This window comes from Myxine glutinosa, chromosome 5, assembly GCF_964187855.1.
Source record: "Myxine glutinosa chromosome 5, kmMyxGlut1.1, whole genome shotgun sequence".
Classification (NCBI taxonomy): Eukaryota; Metazoa; Chordata; class Myxini; order Myxiniformes; family Myxinidae; genus Myxine; species Myxine glutinosa.
In genome coordinates, this window is record NC_136265.1 from 88,817,861 (window position 1) to 88,835,901 (window position 18,041).

Consider the following 18,041-nt stretch of genomic DNA (forward strand, 5'->3'; position numbering starts at 1 on the left):
TCTTCAGTCATCTTCTGTCAAAAGCCATGATTTTTTTCTACACCCGTTAAACCACCCCCACCCCTCTCAAAATTTTGCTTACATATCCATCTTGTCCACGCCTTGCGTTCTTCCCGTACTCCTCATAGTTACCTGCATCCCTTGTATGTCAGTCTCCATCTACCTTCTCCCTCGGCCCTGATATTAGTGTTCCCAATTTCTCCTGCTGTTCCCTTTGGAATGTTGTGTCCTGATCTGTTCTGTGTCGTCGCTCTTCTCCGAGCCGAGACCTTATATATTAAAAAAGACCCTTAAGACACCATTATACCCTTAAAACCCCATTACACCATCATGACCCTTTGCTATGAGGCAAGCTTTTTAACAACTTAGGATGAACCCTTTGAATACACCAGGCACGCCAAGTTACAGACAAGGTTTCTTATATCTCAGCTTGCCTTTAATGAGACAAAACATCTCATTTCGTGACGTTTCATGGATTTTTACAGTAGTACGATTGCTTCATGGTTTTCTACAGTTGTACTATTGCATTCATGATGCAGTCACTATTCTGTGTGGTCCCATGTATGCAACAATAATACATCAAACTTGTTTGATCGATGCGTCTCAGATCCAATATTCTAACACCAGGTGATAAAGGGTGACGAGTCGTGGGTTTATGGGTTTGATCGGGAAATGAAAGCACACCCTCTCCAGTGAAGACACCTGCATCACCAAGACCTTAAAAATAGCCAGGTTCACTATGTTATTTCGTTCAAAAATTTTGGAGATTAGCAAAACTATACATTTTTGGAATATTCAGAGCATGAGGAATCCAAAAATTAATGTTGGCATTTGCGTAGACACCTTTGCGAAAATGACACTCAGGACAGGGATGAAGATCTGTAGAAGCATATTCCTGAACGTTATAGACCTAGTAGATCCTGTGTATAGGACTTATAGTTCAATCTGATACTAACAAGGCTGCTTTCTTGCTTTATAAACCCATACCTATAACTTCAAAGGACTTGCAATATCATGTATTATGTAATACAGTTATATTGTTGGTGTTGAGCCTGGTGTTGGCTTAGCGGTTAGGGTGCCGGCTTGGGATCCTAGGATCCTGGGTTCGAATCCCGGTCGATCGCTGAATTAACGCCAGGGGGGTTGACTCAGCCTGTCATACATCTGAGGTCGGCAAATTGAGTACCAGCTTGCTGGGATGAATGATCCCGGTGTGTACCCCGGTTTAGAATAGGTACACCGTATCCCTGCACATCGTCAGAGCGTGACCAAGAGTTGGCGTCAGGAAGGGCATCCGGCCATAAAAACATTGCCTCAAAACAGGGAACCATGATTGTCATGGAGCCCGCAAGGCTAACCCCCGCTCTAGCGGGGAAAATGGCCTTAAAACGATCATTCATTCATTCATTCATTCATTCAATACAGTTATATCACAAATATAAAGACAATGGTTTTCAATTACCTTTGTTTGTTGCTTTTCTATAATCCTGAGCACTATTTTGAGGCCTTTATTGGATTCCTTGACCCAGAAAACATAGGATTAGCATATTTAATTAAGTTTCTAGGTTGACTAGAAGTCGAGATAGCGCAAAATATGTATTTTATGGTGGCCATTTTGAAAATCCAAAATCTGTGTCTGTGCAATGCCAACATTGATTTTCGGATTCTCCATGCTCTGATGATTCCAAAAATGTACAGGTTTGCTAATCTCACAAATTTTTGAATGAAATTATATTTCTTAACATAGTGAACCTGACTAAAAGGAGCGCCAGTCGAGATCGCAAGTAAAGGTCATGCTGACTGCATTCATAGACGTGGAAGGAATGGTTCACACAGAATTTCTTCACAAAGGTGCTACCATTAATGCGGCTTTCTATGTGGAAGTTATGAAACATTTTTTCAAATCTTGGGCATTTATTATGATTTGTTCCCCATCCTAGTTTAGCCGACCTGTTGTTAGCCATTCCAACCAGCCTTATTGGTCCATCCCCACTCTGTCCAATGAATTTTTGTACCTCCCTACATTCTCAGGATGCACTCGTTTGTGTAAAACAAGGGAGGAAATCACTCCATTTATGATGACGAAACATCTGATGCCCCGCGTGGAGATCGGTTTCTGAGGTTTGGGACATGGAATGTAGGGAAAATGACAGGGAGATCAGGAGAAGTGATGGAAGTATTGGTCAGAAGAAGAGTGGAGATATGTTGTGTGCAGGAGACGAGATGGAAAGGAAGTGGTGTGAGAATTGTGAAGGGTAGGCAGGGACAGAAATACAAGTTTGTGTGGCAAGGGTGCCCGGAAGGCATGAATGGTGTTGGTGTCCTGTTTTCTGAGGAGTTTGTAGACAGTATGGTGAGTGTGACTGGAGTGAGTGAAAGGTTGATGACGGTGAAAATGATGATTGGAAAGCTCTTGGTTAACGTCCTCTCTAAGTTATAATCCTCTCCAAGAAGTTCTGTCACTCAAGCTTTTGGGTCTCACTATCTGCCATGATCTTTCCTGGGAAAACCACATTTCAAATCTGGCCTCCAAAGCCAGTCGCCGACTGGGCATCCTCCGTCGTGTGAAGTCCTTCCTTGGCACACCTGAGCTCCTCACCACATACAAGGCTTTCATCCGCAGCTCAATGGAATACTGCTCTCCCCTCTGGGCTGGTGCTCCTGCCTCACACCTAGCTTGTCTTCACGCTGTTGAAACCAAAGAATTCAGAATCATTGGAATCTCCCGCGATGAAGCTAACTCCAAGGGCCTCTCACTCACTCACCACAGGCAGGTTGGTGGTCTTTCCGTCTTCTACCGACTCCTCTCTGGCCTTGCCCCCCTAGCTCTCTCTGGGCTCTGTCCCGCAAATATTCCTACAGGTCGCACAAGATCTGCCTGCAACCCTCTTATGTTTAAACTGCCAAAATCAAGACTCTCTGCTCACCTTCACTCCTCTTTTCTCCTGCCTCTGGAACAAACTCCCTCACTCTCTTCAATCCCACTCCACCCTCCAGGTCTTTAAAACAGCTGTTCACCACCCTCTCTTATCCTCCCCCATCCAAAACCTTGATCTTTTCTACCCCCGCTAATTTCACCCCAATTCCACTTTTTTGAAATACCAACTTCTGTCCTGGAAGTCCTTGGTGTCCTTGTGTTTTATACTTCTCCCACCCCCCCCCCCCCCCCTTTCCCACGCCTCTTCCCCCCAAGCCCTCTCCCTCCCACATATCTCTCTGCTCTCAAATGTTGTGTTTGTGTGCTTCCCCTTATCTCCCCATCTTGTCTTGTCATACAGCTGTAAGGCTGTATGACAAGATGGGAACAGTGGTGAGTTTGAGGTGAAGGTGGGAGTGCATCAGGGGTTGGTACTCAGCCCACTACTATTTGTAGCTGTGATGGAGGTGCTGGCTCGGAACGTAAAGGAGGGTTTACCGTGGGAGTTATTGTATGCAGATGATCTGGTGTTGATTGGGGAGAGTATGGATTGACTGAAGGAGAAGATGAACAAGTGGAAGGAATGTATTGAGGCAAAAGGTCTGAAGGTGAATATCGGAAAGATGAAGGTGATGGCAAGTGGTAAAGCATGTGGTGAGGTGGAACGAACTGGAAGTGGCCGAGTGCTGTGTGCAGGAAGGGTGTCTGAGTGAACTCCATTCAATGTACAATGTGCGCTGAGTTGGTTCATCAAAAATGTAGTGGTCTGAGAGGGTCATTAACCAGTGTGGCAGCTACATTCAAATGTAAGTTGTGCACAGAGGGAGCTGCAGATGGAGGAAATGTTGAGTTGGATCTCGGAGACGGCATGAAGCTGGAAGGTGTGAAAACATTTTGCTACCTCTGAGACATGCTGAATGGAGTAGGTGGATCAGACTCGGCGACGGTTGCTCGTGAGATGTGCATGGAAGAAGTTACGGGAACTGAGTGGCGTGCTGACGAGGAGGGGAATGTGCTGCAAAGGTGTATGCTGCATGAGTGAGAAGTGTTATGATTTATGGGAGCGAGACATGGGTAATGAATATAGAGCAGCAACAAAGGCTGGAAAGGGTGGAAATGCGAATGGTTCAGTGGATGTGTGAAGTATCATTGAGAGAGAGGAAGACAAATGATGAATTGTGAAAGATGATGTGAAGAGAAACAGGTTGAGATGGTTTGGTCATGTGTTGAGAAAGGATGAAAGTGACTGGTTGAGAAGAGTGATGGAAATGAATGTAGAAGGAAGTAGAGGACGGGGAAGACCGAGAAAGACTTGGCTAAAGATGGTCGAAGAAGAAATGCGGGCAAGGGGGTTAACAAGGAGAGATGCAGAAAATAGGGCAAAATGGAGAAGATCGTCATGGGGCCCGCAAGGCGAACCCCCGCTCTCGCAGGGAAAATGGCCTTAAAATGACTGTTGTTGTTGTTGTTGTTGTATTCAAGTTAGCATTAATGTGATTGGTTGGTGGTTGTTTGGATAAGCAGTGCAGTGTGGTGGAATCGGTTGTGGATGAAAGTTTGAATATTTGAATGGCAGTTTGAATCGATGGTTGGATGGACGTGCTGTGTCATGGACATGTCTGTCGAGTGGAGTATTTATCGCATCGTATATTGTCATATAAAAGTGATTTATGATTTAAGTTCTTCATTTGTGTTAATATTTTCAATAAAATTCGTAATTATTTAAGTTTGAATGAGGATATTGCATTGCTGTGTTGACTAACTGTCTGGACACAACTTTGAGGTTGTGGGTCCATTGATGTTGAGTAATTTGCTGATGTGGACCTGCAGTCAGGGTTGTGGATCCACTGTCTGGAGAGGTTCTGGGCTGAAAGGATCGAAACCTCGATGAAAAATGGTGCACCGCTGATGATCCAGGCAGTTGGAAAACCAGTCAATTGATTTTTGGTTGAGGTAATAACTTCAAATTTAAAATAGCTTTTACAAGTACTTACAAGAACATAATATATCTATGTATGTGTGTTTGTTTTGGTGTGTTTATACGTACATGTGTATGCATAGGTATGTGTTTATATTGTGTTGTGAATTTGGGGCAGGGGGAATATCTAGATCCAGGTAGATCTGCATATGTAGGTGCTCCGATGATCGTGATAGAAGAACCATCTCGATGTACAGTAAGTCAGGGACCTGTAGCCCGGATGTCGGATAAGTTGGATATTTGTCCCTGTTACGAGGGGGCGCGGCATGCTAACTAGTTCAGGGATTATGGGTAAAATTACCTTGTATGTCATCCCCCCTGTCGCTATCCCATTGTCCCTTTTGGCACCACGCCATGTAGACAGTGGGCCCAGAAATCAATATCCCTTCAGATTTGTGATTTCATGACCTACATCTGGGGTGGGAGGGAAAATGGTGGCAAATGATAGCCGATCGGGCCAAGAACAACATACTCTTTTTCACACGCACAAATCTTGCGCGTGCGCGAAAACCGACCGCTCAAATTTTTCGGACATACATACATGTATTAATGCATACGATGTGTACGTTATATCCATGTACATGTACATTATCTCACAAAATAACACTTAGAACTCAAAATAGAATGAGATAACATGAAATCATGCAATAGACCAGTTTACAAACACATTCAAATTTCTCGCCAATGACTGCAAAGATTGCTCGAGGTTTGCCTGACATAGCGGCAACTGATGTCTTCAAACTGAGATGTGTGCAAAAATTTTGAATTTTCGTATTTTTTCTTTTGAAATTCAATTGCTTGTAGACTGGTCTATTGGGTTGGAAAGAGTATTAACTAACCCACCTGTAAGTGGAAATACGGGGCATGGGGGGGGGGGGGGGAGGGGTAAACACCACAGGTTACTCCAGTGCCACTGGTAACTCCACTTAATCATCCCTATCATTGTCATCTATGCTTAAACAGTTACTTCTGGCACATTTGCACATCTTCATCCATGATACAACAGTTACATACATTTCTGGCACACTTGGCCAGTTCAGGGAGGGGGGGGGGGGGTGGGGTACTCATACGTGACAGGTTATTCCAGTGCTACTGCTAACTCCAGTTCATTGTCGCTATCAGCTATCATCATTGTCTCATCGATGCTACAACAGTTATTTCTGGCACACTTGCCCAGTTCCGGGGGTGTACTCACACATGACAGGTTACTCCAATTACTGGTACATCTGTGTCGTTTTCAGTTGTTGAGTCTGTTTCACTAAGAGTAGTGTGTGTTGCCTCTTGAAGTACTTTTTTTCCTCCACAAGAACAGACGTAGGCATGTCATTTACGTAGACAATGTCACCTTGTGACCTCATATGAGGAGTGATGAAGCAAAGTTGAGGGAATTTCTTGATCAGCCTCTGTTTTAGATACCCTGTCTTATATGACCGTGCATCAACTCCATGAGTTTCCTTTATCTGCTTGATGAACAATTCATTAAGCTTTTTGAGTCTCATGATCTCCTTGTTCTTGATGATTCGGGTCTCCACTGTTTTGGAGAAGACCTCAAAGGCTTGAGAATACGACGTTTCACCAGTGTTGTCTGCTCTGGCTGGCTTTGTTAAGTAACGGGTGAAATCACGGCAGCATGAGGTATGATACCTCACCTCGATGGCCACACAATCTTGGTCTTTTATCCGCATGAGCAGTGCTTCATTCCCACTGTCTGCTGCTGCTTGCTTCAAATGTACTGCGTCTACAGTAGAACATCTGACGAGGCTCTCTCTTTTTCTGTTGCCGGTGACTCTGCACACCACAGTTTTTTCCTTCTGACACAGAATACAAATGTTTGGCAAAACATACTTTGACCTACCGGGCACTGAAGGTCGATCAAAACTGGAGCGAAGAACCCGTCTCTTTTTTGCTGGTGGTACATCTTCTTCAACAGTTTTTCCACCATTGTCATCTGGGGATGTGGATGCTGTAGAATAAATAAACAAAGATAAAAATTATCAACACACACAGAAAAAATATTGAAAATGGAAACCCCTTAAAACCAAACAAAGGGCCCTACCTTAGTATATAGGCAATCAGCATTTAGTCCTGAGCGTGCTGACATTTGACGGTTACTTTTGAACATAAAAGAGCTTGAAAAAGTTGAAGGGTAATTGTCAGGGAATGTGATGCGCAGTGGGGACTAGATTTATGTGTCTCATCAGCAAATTATCATGGAGGTACCTATGCTATGTCTGCGCACATAGGTCCTAGGAAGTTACGTCAAAATTAAAAGTAAACCAAACTTCAATAAAAAAGAAAATTTAGGATTGTGTGCTATAAATTATTCCAAAGAACATTGATGCAAAAAATCCGAACAAAAAACTCACATTGAGCTTCATTTCCTGGAGGGAACACTGCCATTTTATTTTAGATCGACCATCATTTTTCTGTTGTGCACCTATTTCTGTGCACCCATATTCATTTACACGCATTTTGCAATCTATTTGGGGAAACTGTGAGCTTTTCTGGTCACATCTTTAAAAAATGATAACTCCTCATTGCATTGCAATTTTCTCGCCAATTTTTAAATGAATCTGAATGACAAAATTGTTACTAAAATAACCATGTGTGTTGTGCCTTCTCTTCTATCGTCTTCATACATTTACGCAGAATCGCAGATGCACAGACATAGTTATAGGTGCCTGCAGGTAGATCGACATCAACCATGTAAGAAAATTGACAACCACTACTAGTATAGGCACTAGTATACTTTTAGAAACACTAGACAATCTAACTGGTTAGAACTAGATCTAGATCTAGTCGACAACGTCATGATCTACAGCCTTAAATTTACCTTTGGAAGCTGCTGCATCAGCTTTCTTTTTCATGCTCTTCATAGTTTGTTCAATTCGCTGAGAATCCGTAAAGCGTGCGAAACAGGGGTGATGAAATCCACCATGATCAGGCAGCGGGGATACACTGTCACTGTAGTCTGCACCGCCGCTGCTACTGGCGGCACCGCTGCTGGAAGCAGAGTGTCGAGCAACGTAGTTTCTTGCGTTTTTTGCCTGCGGACCATCCAAAGTCTTCCATTTCGTCACATATTCTAAAAAGCGTGCCCATGTCTTGGCTGAAAATGGTGAAACTTTGCACGTTTTGGATGGGAATATGCACATAAAACACACTTTTTAGTGCGTATTTTCTTCGTTCGAAGATGTTCCGTCTTCCTCACTGGAGGCCGCCAGGTTGGATCACGCACTAAGCTATGGCGACTGTCATTGGCTAATTAATTATCAATGATTGATCAAACGTGTCTTCTGATTGGCTATTTTTAGTTCCAGGCTACGCGAATATTTCCACACAAATATAGTGAATTAAAACCTAACTTACTAATTACAGCACCAAAATCTCACATGTGAAAAGTTACTGAACATTTCTTGTAATATTATCTATTTTATCATGCAAAAATCATGCCCACGCCATTTGAAGGTCATTCAAGGAAGCTTTCTCTGGAAGAGCGATCTGTCTAATAGACACTTAGCTAGGCCCTTAGCTGCACACATTAATTAATTCCCCTCCGCCACAATAACACTTACAGGAAGAGCAGGCAGGAAACCAGATCAGGGCACCGCCGATGGGGCCGCAGCCAGCCACATCACCAGCTGGCCAATGATTGGTGGAAGGAAGGTGGAAGGAAGCGACAGACTGAATGGCCACTGACGGATGGCATGACACGAAGGGCAAAAGGCGCTCAACCAATGAGAGGACACCAACGCGATGAGAAGATTTGAGAAGTCGAGGGGCACCACGCTGGTTGGGGGAGAGGAGGGCTGACGTCACGTGACGGTGAGTAAAACCTCTCACTCGCCGGTATTTTCTCTCGTTCCTTTTGCCCTCTTGCTCTGGACTGTCCCTTTGCGCTTGCCCTTCTCGTTTTTGGTGTCCTCCCCGTGTGGACCTCCCTTTTGCCCTTGCTTCTCGTTCCCATTTGGACTTTCGCGTGATGGACATTGGGGCGCCGATGATCATCCTCTCCTGGTGCGTACGAGCGAGGCTTGGTGCTACGAGCAAACGGAACCTCGCGTGCGACCGACGAGCGAGGCGTGCCGCTGAGCAGACGAGACCGGGGTGAGCAGGTGGCTCGGTGCCGAGAAAAGCGCAAACGAGGCGGACAGAGGCCTGCTTCGTGCCAACATCGGAGCCAGATGGAGCCTGACCGACATCACACATCCAGACAGACAAGACGCACCACAGAACACAACACGACGATTATTTTATTTGAATGTTCCTTCGTCCGTGTATTTGAAGTGAGGTTTGGGGACGTCCCGATTTAGGAACCATATTTAGTTACCGGCACGTTTCATTGTTATTGACAACCGTAGCAATAAAGCCTCATTTATTTTCATTGTCCATAAAGCTATTCCCCATTTGAGTTCATTTCCTACAGGATCGGAGCTGCCGGCGAGATCGTGTCAGGTAGAAGCTTCTCGTTTCTTCTTCCTCCTTTCCAACCGTGCGTGTATAGGAAATCCGCATTAATCGTCGCCTCGTTAAGCTCGATTCCATCCATGGACGCTCTGTCTTAATAGTCGTCCAGAAGACAATGTATATATATATATGTATATATGTGGGGAGCTGTTATTCCCCTCCCCCTTTGTTAATTCTTGCTGCTTTACCAATTACCAAGCATAACCAATTATATGTTTTGTTTTGACTGATTGCTGTATTCTTTTAAAATACTTAGTCCTTTCTTGTGCATTGAGGATGTGTAATACCCTAATAAGGAGTTCTGTGCTTGTGAGCTCTTGCCCTGTATTGGCATAATCCCTTGTTCCCCTTTTGTGGCCTTGGTTGCAGCTGCTACCTCTCAGCCTCCCACAAGACTTTGCCAATATCCTGTAGGCTGACACATTTATGAGTGTCCACTCCCTTTGTACTTCCCCAACCCAAGTCTCTATACAGAAAGTTGTAAACATGTTGCCACATATTGCTGACCATCTCCTTATCTGAGCTAACCCATGAGTGGCCTTGGATGAACTTCCTTTAACTAACTGAACAACAGGATGGGACTAATGGTGGGGGGGACCAATGAGCCCATTCTTTCTCTGTATCTTGTGAGCTAAAGCCACACCCTATATTATTTATATATAGCAAGTTTAAATCGAATTACTTCAGAGCACCTTGTTGTAGTGTTGGTCATTCCGTGAGCTTCAAGCGACATTGTGTTTTCCGCAAGCTTGTGTAAACGAGTTCTAATAAATATATCCGTTGCTCCTTTCTCTGAGTCCTCTGAGTCCCAAGTTCTAAGTCCCATTCCGACATATGGTGGCAGCGGTGGGATCAGTCTGTGCAGTCCGGGATGCGGTCCCAGGCAAGTGAGTGGTGAGACCAGCTGGCAATTGATCCGGGTCAGGTGAGCTGTGGTTTTCTTTTGTTTTTTCCTTTATAGCCTGGGGGTCAGTCCAAATTGTAACCCACTCTCTTGCTCGGATGCCGTTTGTTCCGTTCCCTGCTCGAACCTGATCCACGAACCTAAATTTAAATACGGACCGCTTGGGTCCCGGAGCAACTGACTGTTTATGGACTCGTCAGGGTAACGTTACGTAAAGGAAAGCGCCCCACGTTGGGCGCCCGAGGGTAAGGGGTAATAGATCTCTGGGTTGTGAGGGTAAGGATAAGGGCGGCGTCCCAATCCGAGGCCTACCCGGGAGAAATTGGAATTATAAGTAAGGTTAGAAGTATTATAAGGGCATAGGACGCCAGGAGAGTACAGTAAGGTTAGGTTAGACAGCTGTGTAGGTGGGCGAGCCTCTCAGGAGTAGGTAGACGGCCGTACCTCGCGAGGCGGGCGAACCTCACGGGTACAAGGCTACGAGCCTCTCAAGAGTTAGGTAGACGGCCGTACCTCGCGAGGCGGGCGAACCTCACGGGTACAAGGCTACGTCGGTAAACTAAATTTTCCTAGGATGGGTAATAAGACTGTAAAGGCAGGTGAACCTCTCAGAAATACCCCAGCATTTTTCATGTTTAGGAGGTATGGCTATGACGCTGCGAGACCAGGGAAGTCATGGGTTGCGCTGACTAAGGATCTAGGTGAACCGTGGCCCGAAGGAGGGTCTTTTGCGCTGGAAAAATTGGACGCGTTGTATGGGGCATTAGAAAAGTTAGAACAGGACACGAAACACTTCCCGCCTGACTATTGGAAAGTCTTTGGTTGGTGGAAGGAAGAAGCGATGAAGCGACACGCAAGGTCGATACAGGCCAGCCTGGCCGGTGAGGTATCAAAACTCAAGGGCCTGAGGAAACAGGCGAATAAAATGCAGGATGAAGCGGTTAAAGAAATAGAGAGGCAGGCCAACGCGCGACTGATGCCGCTCGTTGAAAATCCAGACCCCGCGGTAGGGGAGGTAGTAACCAATCTACCCTCCCCCACCCCAGACCTAAGCCCTGTCCCGGGGTTTCAGGCACCACCTATCCTTTCTGCGCTCCCGCCACCACCTCCCTGCAACCCCGCTACCGTCGCGCCCCAGATACCCCCGGGGCCGATACCCCACGGCACGAAGGTCGTTACCCCCCAGAACCATCCGAGCCAGGGAAATCCGTTTGCACAGCTCGGGGCTAACGGGATAAATAACGGGACCGATATTGCAGGGTTCCCACCACCGATAGGACAGGATGGGTTATACCCCTCACTGGTAGGCTGTAATGGGAACGAGACCTCACAAACTACCCCATTGGAATGTCAGGAAATAACAGGAAGGAAAACATTGTGCCCCTTACAAGTTATTGGAGTTAATGCTCAAAGTCAGGGGGTTCGAGAAAGGGTACCATGGAAAGAATCCGCTTTAACAGTAATGCGGGAAAGGATTCAACATTTGCTTATTGAGGACCCACGACAGATAGTGCCAACCATGTCGAATTGGTTTTTAGTTGGCGAGTGCGACTATCGAGACATAACCCATATGGGGGTATCCGTGCTCCCACCCAAGGTATGGGAAAGGGCGAGACAAAGAGCACAGTGGCCGATTGAGGATCCAAGGGCAGCAGGAGCGGGCCAGATAACACCAGTACAATGGGAGCAACTGAAGGTCCGGCTGCTAAAATCCATCGAGCTGGCGCTGTTGCCAGCAGGAGGTCCGGACTGGGGAAAAATCGGGGCCATAAAACAAAAGACAGGCGAATCAATTGGAGATTACCGGGAAAGGTTGGAAAAGGCCATCGCGCGCTGGGGAGGACTGGGTCCGATGCAGCTGATAGGGCTACCCCAACCAATAGTAAACCAATATCTAATCGAGGGGCTCCGGCTGGCATTAAAGAAACAGGTACAGTCCGTCCTTTTCAGCTGGAAGGGAATGACAACCAACGATTTATGCGACAAACTGGAACAATGCCTGGGCTCCTCCTTAGAGGAGAAGAAGGATGTTAAGGAGGAAATATTGCAAATGTATGTCCAGGAGAAACGGGCTCAACTTAATCAAAATAAAAAGGGGGATCGGAGTCAGAGCCACATACGCGATCAGTGCCAGAAGTGGGGCCTGTCCGGGGTTATGAGGACCTCGGGAGGGGGGGTTGGCCTTTCTATAGGGGCCAATCCCCCAACGGAGAGTGGGTCCACCATGAAGGCAATGACTGCGACGGTTGTACTGACCAAGACCATGGACGAATTAACATGGATGAGATAAGACAACAATGGACAATACCACCCCCTCTTCCCCTTCCTCCTCAAAACCCTCAAACTTGGACCGTGCCAGGGCCCCCTCCCCAAATTTGGTATCCACCAAGACCCCTTCTCCAAACCCCTGGACCACCCCCCAATAGTGGGAAGCAGAATGGAGCGAGGGGGACCTGGGCCCCGCCTCGGGGTCCGCCGCAATGGCAACAAGTAAACCAGTCACAGTGGGGGCCGCCAGACTGACGGCTGGGCAGAAGGGGTGCCGTAGAGGGACGACCTATGCCCTCCGCACCGCCGGTTCCACAGGAACCGTGCTTCTATTGCAAGCAAATGGGACACTGGAGACGTGATTGCCCAAGTGCTCGTAAGGGGTTTCCGCCCCAGGACAATAGAGGGGCCTATTGACGGGACGCCGGCGGGTCGCCCAAGGAGTGTCCTCTTTTGACCATGACACCGGCAGAGGAACCGACCTTGACGCTGGACATGGACGGACGACAATTAGAGTTTCTTGTCGATACAGGCGCGACCCGCAGTACAATTAACGAGGGGCAATTGCCATCTTTGCGCCCCACGGCGAGGAACGTTCAAATAATGGGCGTTTCGGGCTTACCCCAAGCGCTTCCTATTTCGGAGGAAGTGCGAGTAACATGCGGCCCACTGGAGGCTAAACATGCTTTCTTGATGACCACTACCGCCCCAACAAATTTGCTGGGACGGGACTTATTGTGCCGACTGGGCTGTCAAATTTCATGTACAGAACAGGGAGTTTTCGTAGATGTCGCGGAATCTAAACACGACTCGTTGATGATGGCATTGTCTCGTCCCGGCCCCACCGCGTATTGGTGGCGCTTGGACGAAGGGGCTCTGGCTACTTGGACGCATATCATAGATAATGTGTGTTTGGACAGTCCAGTTCTGCGAGATTGGCTACAACTGCACCAAATTTCGATAAAACACTTAAAGGATAATCCACCCCATTGCACGGCGTATTACGATGCAAAGGGCGAGGACGAGGATTATCGAGAGACGGTTAAGGACAAGCTGGGCGAGCGCACGCCTCTACACTTATCACGGATATGGATCGGCCGTGAGGGGATAGGTATCGAGGTAACCCTATCCGCGAGTCAGCGTGCGTTGACCCAATACCCCGAAGGAGCGGCCGCCCATGTTACCGTCACTACTGCCAAGGGGTGGCCGCCAAAAAGTGTAGGTTGGATGGTGGGACGATTACAGGAAGTTCCCTTACAAGGTTATTGGTTCAAGAGGGGCCGCTGGACTGTGAGGCGGCTCAATAATGATGAAGGGTTCTCGAATGACATTAAGACACAACTGAGGGATGGAGTGTTCGAAGAGGCAGAGTTGCCCCCTAAGGGCACCTATGCCATGAGGGCAGTGCTAACGGACCCGGGTGAGTCAGATTACCTCCTGGCGGAGGTGCCAGACAATTTATGGCCTCAGAGCGACGATGAGGTTGGACGGATGTGAGACGCCGAACCTTTAGTGATATCAGTGCAGCCGGGAATGCGCTTGCCAAACGTGAAACAGTATAAGCTACGACCCGAGGCCGACGTAGGCATAGCACCGGTAATTCAATCCCTGTGGTGGAGCAGAAAATTATCGTGGAAACTAACAGCCCATGTAATACACCAATTCTGCCAGTAAAAAAGCCGACAAAAGACAAATGGAGGTTTGTACAGGATTTAAGGGAGGTGAACAAGGTGATACAAGGCATACACCCACTAGTGCCGAATGGAGAGACCCTTATGATGTCAATTCCGCCGGACGCAACATATTTCACAGTTATTGACCTTTGTTCTGCGTTTTTCTCTGTGCCCATCGTGGCTGAGTCACAATACTTGTTCGCTTTCACCCATAGGGGGCGACAGTATACTTGGACAGTACTACCTCAGGGGTTTTCAGATAGCCCCACTCTGTTTTCCCGGGCGCTGCACCGCGACCTGGCGGATGTGGAATTGAAGGGAGGGTCAGTGTTGTTGCAGTACATTGACGATTTGTTGATTTGCTCCCCTTCTAAGGAGGCGTGCGAAAAGGCTTCCATGGCCCTATTAAAGGCCTTGGCGGCCAAAGGCCACAAAGTAGGCAGACCAAAACTTCAATTTGTGCGGAAGGTTGTAACTTACTTGGGACACGCCATTTCGCATGGGAAACGGGAATTGGATGCTGGACGGGTGACCGCTATCATGGAGATGCCTCACCCACGCTCGCAACGGCAAATGCTGCGCTTCCTAGGTATGACGGGATACTGCCGCACTTGGATACTTGATTTTGCGCTACTGGCTAAGCCACTGTATGAGGCAACCAAATCAAACGCCCCGGACGAATTGGTATGGACGGATGAATTGAAGCGATGTTTCGTAGGGCTGAAAAAGGCGTTGGTCACGGCACCGTCATTAGGACTCCCGGATTATGCGAAACCATTTACCCTTTACACTCACGCCGTGGGAGGTTTCGCCCAGTCAGTTTTGACACAGACCCATGGGGATAAGGAACGGCCGGTGGCCTACTTTAGTAAAAAGTTAGACCCGGTCGAACGAGTGTTTCCGGTGTGCCTGCAAGCCGTGGCAGCGGCCAGGTACGCAGTAGAAAGAACAGCGGACATTGTTATGGGACACCCAGTAACGCTACGGGTACCGCATTGCGTCACTTCGCTGTTGTTACAGCGAAGCACACAGCATTTGTCTAACACTAGATTAATGCGATACGAATCCGCACTGATCACTGCAGCCAACATCACGATCGAACGTTGCACGACACTCAACCCAGCCTCACTGATGCCCACCCCTGAGGAGGGCGAACCCCATGTGTGCGCCGACGTTGTGCAGTTAGTCTCCACGGTGCGATCAGATTTAAAGGACAATCCCCTAGACTACCCCGACTGTACATTTTATGTCGATGGATCAGCTAGGCGCGCGTGGGACGGGTCCCTGTTGTCCGGGTACGCTGTGTGCTCGGATAGCGAGACGGTAGAAAGCGGGCGTCTTCCACCTACATTTTCCGCACAGCAGGCGGAGCTGTGCGCCTTGACCAGAGCGTGCAGCTTGGCGGAAGGCCTTGCCGTCAACATTTACACAGATTCGGCCTACGCTCACGGCATAGTCCACGATAAAGGGGCCATCTGGAAGATGAGAGGTTTCCTCACATCTGCCGGTTCAGTGATAAAGAATGGCGCGTTGGTAGAAGGGCTCCTCCGAAGCATTTTACTTCCCCGCGCTATCGCGGTAATTAAATGTCGTGGCCACGAAAGGGCGGACACTGACATTGCCCGGGGCAATGCAAGGGCGGACGAGGCGGCAGGAAAGGCCGCCAACCAACAGATAGAACGCAACATGCCGATGGTGACACGAGCAAAGGCGACATCTGCACAGATTGCTGACATACCGACTGTGGGACCACCCGCCACACCAACTAAGGACGATATCATAAATTTGCAAAGCGCTGCGCCGACGGCCGAACACGAGGACTGGCTCAAACGAGGGGCGATACGCCCTGGGCCAGGGGAAATGTGGACCCTTGACGAAAAACCTATAGCACCCCAGTCCTTACTGCCTTGGCTGGCACGCATGGCACATCAAAATGGTCATGTGTGCCAGAGGGGGGTGATGGAACAGATAAACTACACTTGGGCGGCACCAGGACTGTCACGGATTGTATCCGAAGTGTGCCGATCGTGTGTGGTCTGCCAGCAACACAATAGAGGGGCGCCGCCGAGACATGCACACGACGGGGGACGGCCCCCGCCAAGTGGGCCGTTCGCAAATATCGAGTTCGATTTCACGGAATTGGAACCAAGCATGTCATTTCGCTATGTGTTGGTAATCGTAGATACATTCACCAAATGGGTCGAAGCCTACCCATGCGTCAAGTCCGATGCCCCGACAGTAGTGAAGCGCCTCGTGCGGGATTTTATGTGCAGATTTGGCATCCCCCAGATAATTTCGTCAGATCAAGGGGGCCATTTCACGGCGCAGGTGGTCACGGGCATCCTGAAGGCGTTGGGCGTGAAACAGTCCTTCCATTGCGTTTACCACCCACAGTCATCGGGACTTGTGGAACGAACGAATAAGACTTTAAAAAATAAACTAGCGAAACTTTGTGCAGACACAGGCTTGAAGTGGCCGGAGGCTCTCCCGCTGGCATTGATGAGCATCCGTTCCACCCCGGGTCGCACTACGGGCCTTTCCCCCCACGAAATATTAATGGGACGACCTATGAGCTTGCCCGTTTCAGCACCAACGGACATGTCCACCCTTGCTTTGCCGGTGATGGATGACATGCTTTTGAGATTTTGCATAGGCTTGTCCAATGTGGCACGCAGCATCCATGCTCGAGTACGAGAGGCACTGCCTGAACCAATAGGCCACGCCATCCACGACTTCCAAGCCGGCAACTGGGTGCTCGTAAAGCACTTCACCCGCAAAGCTGCTTTGGAGCCACGGTGGAAGGGACCATTCCAGGTGCTACTGGTCACACCGACGGCAGTCTTCTGCGAGGGTAAACCTTCGTGGATCCACGCCACCCATTGTAAGTTGTCCATTCCCACACCACAAGCCACACAAGACACCGCACCCCACACTGCTGGAGACAATGCACCGTTTAGGGCACTACAGTCTCCTAAGGGCGGCGATGATGGTCATGGTGATGGGAATTCTGGGTAGCTGCCTCAAACCCCCTGCCAAGGATAGGCTCTTGCACTTTGAGCTATCGAGAAAGGACCTCCCCAAGTACCCAGGACACGACAACTATCCAGCATTTCCCCTCTACCCCGTCAAGTATATAACGGCTCGCTGGGGAGACAAAGTAGCGGTGAATTGCTGTAACTTGGAAACACACTTTAAGTGGTTATCTGTAAGATGGGTGGAAGCTATAGTGGTACACAATAAGACACCACAGGCACGCATGACAAAACCACGCCTAGTCCTGTCTAAGGTTAGGAAAGTGGACAATGGAACATACACTGGGCCCATTAGCAGTCGATATGCCCCAGGATATCGATGGGGCGAGGGCGTCGAGAATACTACCCTCTTAATGCATTATGCCCCCATTGGTCCGGATACAACAATGATACTTGAATGTGGAATATGGCCCCCTCGCACGCTAATCCCAAATGGAAATGAACCCTACTTCCGACCTAGTTGTGCCGCGTACGTCATTAAACCCCCTCCTGCCCAGAAAGTAAGAAGGAAGCCAGAGGAGAACACATACTGGAAGGTCGCACGGCATATGGCCACAGTACAGAATAGGACACGGTGTTGGATGTGTATGCACCTTCCCCGCACCAGCACAGCAGGAATACCAATGGTAGTGTTACCCCTGTCACTCAATGATTTGTGCTCGAAGCCACTAGACACCAAATGCATTAGTACAACCCTGACAAGCCAAGGTTCTGACGGAACCGCGTGTAAACAAGTTTTCCAGTACTTCCCCCCCATCCAGTCCCGACACTTTGAGGAACGTCCGGCGCCGGTTTGGGTCAA

The 18,041-nt window shown here is 48.3% G+C and overlaps 1 protein-coding gene across 8 annotated transcripts in view; it reads right to left on the reverse strand.

The window, feature by feature from the left end:
- Positions 1–18,041, reverse strand: part of LOC137427366 (uncharacterized) — a 420,191-nt gene that overhangs the window by 141,225 nt on the left and 260,925 nt on the right. For 6 of the 8 annotated variants that reach the window (XM_078778337.1, XM_078778329.1, XM_078778331.1 and 3 more), the window contains one exon: positions 6,751–6,858. In XM_078778337.1, coding sequence (XP_078634463.1) covers positions 6,751–6,858 — 108 coding nt within the window. Of the gene's footprint in view, positions 1–5,196; positions 5,310–6,740; positions 10,327–18,041 lie in introns of those variants that run through there. The other 2 variants (XM_078778332.1, XM_078778334.1) reach the window with 2 other exon arrangements.